The 10200-nt window shown below is 34.7% G+C and overlaps 1 protein-coding gene across 2 annotated transcripts; it reads right to left on the bottom strand.

Moving 5' to 3' along the window:
* Positions 1-1765: 1765 nt before the first annotated feature.
* Positions 1766-6164, bottom strand: LOC131872731 (G-type lectin S-receptor-like serine/threonine-protein kinase SD2-5). Of its 2 annotated transcripts, XM_059216127.1 has the most exons (2): positions 6063-6164; positions 1766-5796 (listed from the first exon to the last, which is right to left on the bottom strand). In XM_059216127.1, the coding sequence occupies exon 2, from the start codon at positions 5747-5749 to the stop codon at positions 3350-3352; it is 2400 nt and encodes a 799-aa protein (XP_059072110.1). In that variant the 5' UTR covers positions 5750-5796; positions 6063-6164; the 3' UTR covers positions 1766-3349. The 2 variants fall into 2 exon arrangements, with proteins under 2 accessions (XP_059072110.1, XP_059072109.1); XM_059216126.1 differs by lacking the exon at positions 6063-6164 and having other exon boundaries at positions 1766-6000.
* Between the last annotated feature and the right edge of the window lie 4036 nt (positions 6165-10200).

The following is a 10200-nucleotide window of genomic DNA, read 5'->3' as shown; positions in this document are numbered from 1 at the left end:
ACCAATAAAATGTCCAACTTTACAAATATATTCAAATTAGCAAATTGTATTCATAGATTCAATTGAAACCATTATTAATATGATTTACAATTAATTTATATTAAATATATGAAATAAAATCTTGATAGTATAAAATAGATAATAATCTACTTAAAACACCATCATTGAATATGCTTCAATGAATATGTAGAAACATCAAACTTCTTGAAGTTGATTCATTCTCAAAGCTCTGGTGTTGGGATGGCTTGTCTAGTACCTAAACTGTTCAAAGAAAGGGAACAGTCAGATCCCTGAAAAAACAGTCAAAAATTGGTAATAGTTCAAATAATTATAATTATGATATGCTATCTGATTGCAAAGACACTCAATAAACACATTTTTTTACTACTATATAAAGGAATACCAAAATATAATGTGTATCCATACATTTGAATCAATAGAGACTTGGATTCAATATCGACTTATTTGTATTACTTATAATGGATTCACACCTGATAGAGACCATGGATGCCCTTCTTGGAGGTTGCAAGAGTACCTCCTTTATCTTTTGTCCAGCGAATGCTTCCATATACTGGTTCAATTACTTTTAAATTGTGTACTGTATAGTTTTCTCCGCCGAATACAAATCCGTCGCTATCTATATGTTATGCATTCTCTACCATTTATTTTCTGTATATTATGCTGTTTAAATAAAGGGAAAAGACATTAATATGCTGCACAGTGAAAGGAAAAACAATACTAATAATCATAACAATAATCCTAATAGAGCACAATCTGTCGCTATCTATATGTTATGCATTCTCTAACCTTTATTTTCTCTGTATCATGCTGTTATAATAAAGGGAAAAGAGTGAAAGGAAACACAATACTAAAAGCAATAAATAAAATTTAAAAATACAAAAACAAAAAACAAAAACAATACTAATAATATATTTCAAAGTTCACTATATTCATCCAAAAAAATCACATTGGTCCCACATAACAATAATCCTAACAGAGCACCACAGTATCACTGCAGAATTCTTTTCCAAATTTTCCCACTATAGAATTAAATCCATAACAATTAAGGCACAAATAAAAATTTCAATGGTTTTCTAAATCCTGCCCTACAAAAAATTATTTCTGTAAAACAAATTATATGAATACAAACATGCCTGATATGCCAGCAAAAGCATGTGGCCACATGCCTGATATGCCAGCAAAAGCATGTGGCCTGAGAAGAGGTGGCTTCCTAAGTGCGTCTTCATGTGGCCTGAGACTATAATGTTCAACACAGTCTTCTCCACCTTCTTGATTTGAATCTGTATTTGGATCTACTCTTGTGCATTTTGCAACAAATAAGTGCCAGAATATGGAGACTGCGATGCTTTTCACAATTGAAATGGATTTTGCTCAGAAAAAGAGGAAATGGGATGTGCATAATATAAGCTTTGTGAATAGCTTAACATTTGAATAGATTCAAATTCTATGTGACAGTAAGGAACGATGTTGTAACTGCCTGAATACAAAACAATTCGCATTCCATAAGATGTCAGTTACTTTGGTTTCTTTTTCAGTTTTCTTTAGTGTATACACGAATGCCTTCACTCCCCCCTGCTGCAGCTGTAGGAATGCCTCTCGGCGTTAAGAGAAACATAACAAGAGCTGTACATTAGTAATAGAAAGAGGACAAATCGTTAAGAAGAAAAAGAACAAAATAAATGAAGAGAAGTTATCCAAAGTCACAGTTCTAAGAGCACAGGATAGCACACTGTTATGAGCATGGGCTGATAGCAACTGCCTGACTAGAGGTAATCTGTAATCATTTAAACATACTCAAATAAATCTGTTTTATTTGATGATAGCAATTACCTGATTATAGGCAGACTATGAAGGTCTATTCAACATTCAAACATACTGGAATTAAGATAGAGATGATCGGATGTTGTTAGTATAGAAAAGCCTGTAGAGAAAAATAAGCAAATAAACAAAATCTTTTAGGTTCAGATAACACAGAAGTTGTAGCAGCAAAGGAGAGTTCAAATGAGAAGATAGACTACTAATTAGAGGCAACTGTTGACCCTGCTCATGCAAATGAAACATCGTTAAACATGTCAGTTTAAACCTCCTACGCCTTGCCCACTATGGGCATTGCTGGTCGCCTCGTTGAATTGTCCTGTACAAACCATATTCCCACGTTTTACAATTTAACTGCCTGCTCTGTTACACCGGATTGCTCATGGACCGTGGGATCCAGGATCACCTAGTTCTTCTGGGGTTTATGGAAACTCCAGAATAGAACAAAGTTGAGATTTTGGAGTTTGGGGTAAACTCAAAACTCTAGAACAGGGATGACACAGAGGTCAAAACTCTAGGACGAAAGGGATAACATTGGTTTTGGTGTTATGGAGAAACAAGGGCCGTGGGGTTAGATAGAAAGATGTTTAGAATTCTGCAGGCATGTGATGTTCTTTTCTTTTTTTTATTGAAGAAAATATAAACTCAGTACTCTTTAGATATGTGACGTCCTCTGTTTTCTCTTAGATATGTGATGTCCTCTGTTTTCTCTTAGATGTGTGACGTCCTCTGTTTTCTCTGCACTTGACAGGGGAACGCCAACAAAAACATTTAGTTAAACCTTCACAAACCTTCCAGGGAAAATCAATCAGCCAATTACATTTTGATAAAACAGAGAAGGGAAATCTTAGAAAGGACAACAATATTTGAGAGCATACACAGATTTTCATAGGAAACAAATGTTCCTAAGCTTAAAACGGTAACAGAGCTTTGAAATGTTTTTTTCCACGCTGTCGAATGACAATTAATATGAAACATAAGCCCCCAATTTGTTTTATGAAATGCAATTAGTAGATTGATTTTCCCTTGCAGATTTGTGCAATTAGCATCCCTTTTAGCATATTACAAGACAAATTACATGTGCAAGATTTTTTCATTTTGAATCGATACTAATTAGGTCAGTTGCAACTATAATGTGTGGCACAAATTTACTTTTGATTGTGTTGTGATCGATGTCCATGCTCTATTCCAATACTCCAGTTTTACCACATAATGCAATGAACCTTGTAAATCAAATGTTGTTTGGCAAACTGCTGAATAAAAAGTGATGCAATTCTGATAGCAGGTAAGAATAACCCACAAAATGCATTTCACGTAAGGAAGCAAAGAAAATCTAGAAAAACAGCACCATTATCTAGAGAGCATGCACAGGTTTCCATGGGAATCATATGTTCCGAAGGTCTTGAAAATACTAATGCTTAGAAATAATTTGCTGCACACTATCCCAAGACAACTAATAGACTCAGGTTTATTGGTAAGAAAAACCTGTAGTGAAAACAAGAAAATAACTAAATCATCTAGGTCCAGATAACACACAAGTTATAGGAGCATAGGACAGCTCAGATGAGAAGAGAGACTGCTGATCAGAAGCAACTGTTAACCCTGCCAAGGCCCATGGAACATCATCAAACGTGTCTATTAAACCCTCCAACGCCTTCACCACAATAGACATCGCTGGTCGCCGAGTAAAATTGTCCTGTACACACCACATTCCCACTTTTAACAATTTTATTGCCTCCTCTTTTACGCCATTTTGCTCATTTTCATGTCCTGGATAGACCAAATCTATTAAGCTCCCTTCCTCTGCCTTAACTCGTAACAGTGAAAACAAGCCATCCTTTGAAAGCTCTCTGCTTCGTTTTCCACTGACAATTTCTATCACCATAACACCAAAGCTAAATATATCTGCCTTCTCTGTGAAATGCAAGTTCAGTAACTCCGGTGCCATATACCCTGGTGTCCCTCTCATCATGGTTATCACTTCGCTTTGCTCTCTGTTAACCAACTTTGCCAAACCAAAATCTGAGACCTTAGCATTGAAATTTTGATCCAGGAGAATGTTCTGAGGCTTGATGTCGAAGTGTATTATCTGTTCTCGACAATCTTCATGTAAATATGTCAATCCTCTTGCAATATTCAGAACTACTTTGTATTTAGTCTTCCAATCCAGATAATGTCGATGGGTATTTTTGGAAAAAATCCATTTATCCAGAGACCCATTTGGTAGATACTCGTATACAAGCATTCGATGGGCCTTTTCTGCACAAAAGCCCTTCAGTCTTACCAAATTAAGATGATCAATTTTTCCTAGAGTTTCAACTTCTGCCCGGAATTCCCTTTCTCCTTGTCCTGCCCCATCAAGGCGCTTCACTGCTATCTTTGAACCGTCAGCCAAAACACCTTCGTAAACTGACCCGAATCCTCCTTTTCCTAAGTTAATACTAAAGCCATTTGTAGCATCTTGCAATTCTTGGAATGAGAACCGCAACGGTAATCCTGCCGGCCAATCTACATGATCATGCTCACCATCATTTTCATCCTTTTCTGTCTGCTGTCTGCCAGTTTGAGACTTATTTATCCATGCCCACAATAAGATTAATAGAGCTAGCGCTCCGCCCACAGAAGCACAAATGATGACGACAACCAAGTATTTACTGCGCTTGGACGTTGACTGAATTTTAATATAAGCAGTGGAATTGTAAAACTCATCTACTGGACTGTTAGTTTTCATAGAATAGATATTGGACTCTAGATAGCAATAACCAGTAGAAAAATTGGCCTTATACCTGAAAAAAGCTGCTTTGCAAGAGCAGTCTTCAAGGCAAAGTTTTTTACATTCCTCAGATGACATCAATCCTGGTCTGGAGGCATTTTCGAAAACATATGTAAAGTAGGAAACGTGCTCCAGTTCCAAAAAGTGATGATCTTTGCGCCCACTTTTATCTGAGCATACCAGAGGAACGCGAGGAACACATCCGAAATTGGGTTCTGTGACATCAATCGGTTTGAAAGCATTGCCATTTGTTGGACAGCTGCACTGACCATTTGTGCAAACACCATAGTCTCCGCATGGTCTTGGATAATCGCACTCAGCCACTGATCTCATAAAGGATGGCAGATAGTCAGGGGAAGATCTTCCCGTTGTTTGGAGGATGGAGCAAACCCTTAAATGTCCATCTGAATCTAACCTAAAGTAAAGGTAGGTTTTGGATACTGATAAATTGATTGACTGTGGTCCTCCTCCTTGAGAATATATATGGACGGACTGATTGTCGAACTGAATATAAGAGAACTCAACACCTGCACGTGGCTCGGGATATCTGAAATACATTTTAGCAGGTGCAGAGGCTGTAAACATAGCAAAGCTATCATGAAGCAAGGTACAATAGAAACGACCTTGGCTTGTATTCTTATGAGAAATGTTTGCTGTAATCTTCTTTCCTGCCTTTAACTTCTGCCCTCGCAGCAGGGTATCAGTTGGATAGTCAAAAGACTGCCAGATGATTCCACCAGAGGTGTTATAGAGAACGAGGTTCCCAGATTCTCGTATCACCATCTTTTGAAAAGCTTGGGTGGATGTATTTGCAGACCACACGAAAGTGCCATCTGAGTTCCTTAATACAAGTTCTCCTGTGGAGGTGAGTGTTAGAGTTGCGTTTTCTTGCACCATCTGGTCTCTGTTAGAACTCCACACCATTTCCATATCAAACAGCTCACCATCAATGTTGTAGACAACGAAGAAAGTTGCAAATAGGTAGCCTGTGTCACAAGGACTGCCATAGCAGAAGAATCCACATCCAAACTGCAGATTCATATCATTATATGAGATATTCCTACTCAGAAGGATCGGTCTGACGAGTGCATCTTTGTAAAGTGACGGTGTCAGAAAATCTAGAGACTGAATATTGTTCATCCATGTTCTGCCTCTATACGCAGTTGCGGAAGGAATAGCAAGGCCCCCTGCAAATAGTGAGGCCGAGCACGATATAAAGAAGAGTGTTAAAAGTAGCGAAATCAAAGGAGCAGAGGACGAAAAAGAGCCCATTATCATTTTTCAAAAAGGCAGTTAGAGAGATCACAGAAAAATAAAATGTTCAAATGATAAACAAGTATTTAATTCCATGTTAGGATTAGCCATAAAACTCTGTCTATGCAGCACCCATATTGTCCCATTGACTGTGTTTGAAAGAAACCAGGGATATTGAAGTCAAAGTCTCAGTGATTACCTTAGCCTAACAAAATCAGACCCGAATTCGGTGGCTTTACAATGTCTTCGCCGACCAGTATGAAAAGTATATAGTCTTCAATAAAACAAATTTGCTTTGATTTCACTGCACTAAAGTAAAGTACATGCGGAATAATAACTATCCTTGATGACACGCCAAACTATGTGACGATGTTATCTAAAAGTATTGAATGACCACCTTTGATGTACCATTCTTGTGGGTCTTGTGGGGATTGCCTCACCCATTTGGTGTGGTAGTCAATAGTCATAAAAATCTATTTCCATTGCTAGATTCTTCATAAAAATCTTCCATAAGGATAATACCCCATCATCAAACTAGAGACCCGCTTCAAATGATCATGAGGGCAACTACAAATTCCAAGAATCCTTGGAATTTTACTTTTGACAAACTTGGCCAGATGTTCGAATATTATGAACAACCAATATTCTATTTGAATAATCTATGATTAATGGTACTGCTCAACAACTATTATAAATTACTTATCTAAAAATTTGAAGAGTATAATATCAAGGTTTCTTTCAATTAAGTCTTGTTAAAGTAGTACATATTGTTGAGCAGTAAAATTCAGTATTACTTTTTATCAATCATCCATCTCTATAAGATAGTTCAAATTTTTTAAATATAAAATTATATCATTATACAAAGAACTATCCCTTAAATGACGAGGAGGAAGGGAGGGCTAAAAATCCACCTAATTCAATTCAATTCAACTAAATCATCAATTAAGTCTTGCTAAAGTACTACATATTGTTGAGCAGTAAAATTCAGTGTTACTTTTTCTCAATCATCCATCTCTATAAGATAGTTCAAATTTTCTAAATACAAAATTATATCATTAAACAAAGGACTATTTCTTAAATGAAAAGGAGGAAGAGATGGCTAAAAATCCACCTAATTCAGTTTAACCAAATCAATATTTATATCATCCTTTAATTTGAATAAGTGTCAAAATCTAATCAATTTGGTATTCTTCACATCCAATTCACGCTCATGGATCTTGTTGACCATATAGATCTTTTTGTATTATTGTGTCTTAGTTTAAAAATCTGAAATTTTGCTTGAATCTCATCTCCTTTATATATTTTGACCATACTCACCCATAATTTCAATCAATAGTCTAAGAAGTCTCCAACTAAGTCTCGTATGCTTAATGTAGTCTAAGGGTTTTCATTCAAAGTGTTTTGATCATAAAATCCTTATTAACAATTGGTTGGATATTTTTTTGGTTAGTTTCTTGAACTATGCCCCTTCCCTAGGTGGTTATAGGCCTTTCTCATTTTTAAAAGTTTTTAGGGACACTAGAGCCCACCCCGAATTCCTCGGTTTCTCTAGTTCCCCAATTCCCTATAAAGGAAAACAATGTGTTTTACTGGGTTTGTGGTGCTTTTAAGGTCATATTATTTATTTTTCATGGTTCAAATTCATCATTTTTGAATTGGTGGTGGTGTGGGAAACATTTACGAATTGTCATTTATATTTTATGTTCTAGATTTCTTTGCCTTCCCTATAAGATTTTGGACCCTTAGAGGGACTTAGGACATCTGTTCAAAAAGTTGAGGTGGAAATCCCTTTGAAATTCTAAGCTCTAGCATCCTTTGTCTCTTCCATTCATTGTGTTAAAGTCCTAGATTTTTGTAGAAATTCAAAACCCTTGATCATTTTGTCCCATGCTTCCTATTCTTCAATCCCTCCTAGATCACCATGACCCATCCCTCCACACTCCCCATTTCATTTACTTTTCTAAAAACTAGTTTTAATAATTTTAGAAAGCTTTGCACTATGTGCAATAGTTTTGGTGCTCCCTAAAACCCTAAAACCTCAATTTCCCAATGCCACCAATACTCATTCCCTTTTGTTTCTTGAAGCCTAATGTATTTCCTCCATCTCATTCATTATAATTTTAGAGGAACTTATGATATGTATACTTCATCCCTTGTTTTGTAGTTCTCCTAATATTTGAGATAGTAACACCTTCCCAAAATTCCAAATTTACTTAAAACTCAAAACTCAAAACCTTGAACCTAATTTCTTTGTCCCAAGTTCTTCATAACCATAATTCATCAAAGTCACTCCCTTGCCTATAATTTAAAGTTTTAAGGAACCTTTCACATTGGTAGCTTTTGCCATGGTTGTAATCTCCCTTGAATCCTCATAACCTTGACTCTTGCCCTTTCAAGCCCATATTCTCAATCCATATAGACCTTTAAACATTGTTTTCTTAACTTATCCTACAATTTAGAATTCTAAAAAACTTATAGCCCAAGTACCTTGCTTCGTTTTCCCGATTCCTTATGACTTCCCTTCCCCTTCTATTCATACTTTCTTTCTCTCCAATACATTAGATTTTTTTTTCACATTGACATGTGTCTTTGGGTTTCTCTTAATCTTTAAAATCCACCATGTTGTTCCAACTTGAGAAAAATTATTCACATCCACAAAATAATCACAACATGGATTCAATAAGGCACTAAAGGGGAGAAGGGGGTTCATGGGTAAATATTATGAAATATCACTAAATTTCACCTCACATTAAAAAAAATCATTCCCTACAAAAGTAAGAATATTCTCTACAAATAAAAATAAATGTCCAATAATTAAAGTTAAGAGTATCTATATAATCATAAATACACTAACATGCTCTCAATCTAGTATAAGAAATGGTGTTGAGGAAAAAGGAAAACATTACAAACATAAGGGTATGGAGAATGACTTATATTTTTTCTGCTCAAGGATTTACACACCAAAATATAATTTATATATTCATTCTTAAAAGTAGACACAAACATAGTTATCTAACCCATTCAATTACCAAAAAAGGGTGTGCATAAATGTATCACAATTTCATATCCAAATACCACTTTTTAGGTTGGATGTCCTATGATTTGAGATAGTTTCTCAATGTCCACACAAAAAATTATGATAATTAGATAATCATACACATATAAATTCTACTTGTTTGAACCAATTACATACATCAACATATTGGTTTACATCAAATTATAAGAGTTTAAACTAGACTTAAATTATGAGTACTTAAACATACTAAATTGCAAAAACTTAATACATCCCTTAGTTCTTCTATACTAGATTCATACTTCTATTAGAGCATTTCATAATCAAAATCTTATCATAAAATTTAATCCTAACTCTTTTGATAATCAAGGAATCATATGTTTGTCTCCATCATTATATTCTTACTCTTTTTCTTTCCACATTATAACTAGGCTTTAATATCATATTAAATTAAGTTATATTCACATACTATTTCTAGTCTTAGAAGGAGTGGCAATCCCAAGTGCATTCCAAATATTCATGATAGAGTGATGAGCATATATTCTAGATGAAGGGATAAATAGAATATACAATAATAATAGAAGTACAAAAATAAGAATGAAGCAATATATTACATAACTTGTTATTCTATATATATACATATTTAAACGTAACATTTATGTAAGCTACACTATTATTGACTAAAGTAAATTACAACAATTATGTAAGCTACCTTGTTATTATATATATATATATATATATATATAGCATTATGTAATCTACACTATTATTGACTAAAGTAAATTACAACAATTATGTAAGCTACCTTGTTATTCTATATATACATATAAAAATGTAGCATTTATGTAAGCTACAATATTATTGACTAAAGTAAATTACAACAATTAGTTTTTACAACAATATTATTGTTAGGCCCAATATGGAAAGCTAATGTACTAAGAGTGGAGGGGTGAATCAGTACTTCAAAACTTTTCTTGAATAATAGTTTTACTATTATGCATAAACAGAATAGTGCAGTAACATAAAATAAAGTTAAAACAAATAGATAACAATCATACATGATTCACTCCATAACACATATATTTTGGTTACGTAGAAACTCTTGGTTAGAGAGAAAAACTGCGGTGGGGATGGCACCCACAACTTCACTACTGCAATAATAAAGATGCTCGGTTAGAGCTACATGTTTAGCTATTTATGATAGCTTACCCTATTAGGAGTAACAAGATCTATTAGATCTACCTTGCAAAAGGGATTTACAACATTTATTTTGAATGCTACACCTGGTTAGAGGCTTTACAATTTATAGACTTGGTTAGAGTCT

This window comes from Cryptomeria japonica, unplaced genomic scaffold (assembly GCF_030272615.1).
Source record: "Cryptomeria japonica unplaced genomic scaffold, Sugi_1.0 HiC_scaffold_749, whole genome shotgun sequence".
Taxonomy (NCBI): Eukaryota; Viridiplantae; Streptophyta; class Pinopsida; order Cupressales; family Cupressaceae; genus Cryptomeria; species Cryptomeria japonica.
Note: the sequence above shows the minus strand (reverse complement) of the source record. Positions and strands in the feature narration are given on the sequence as shown.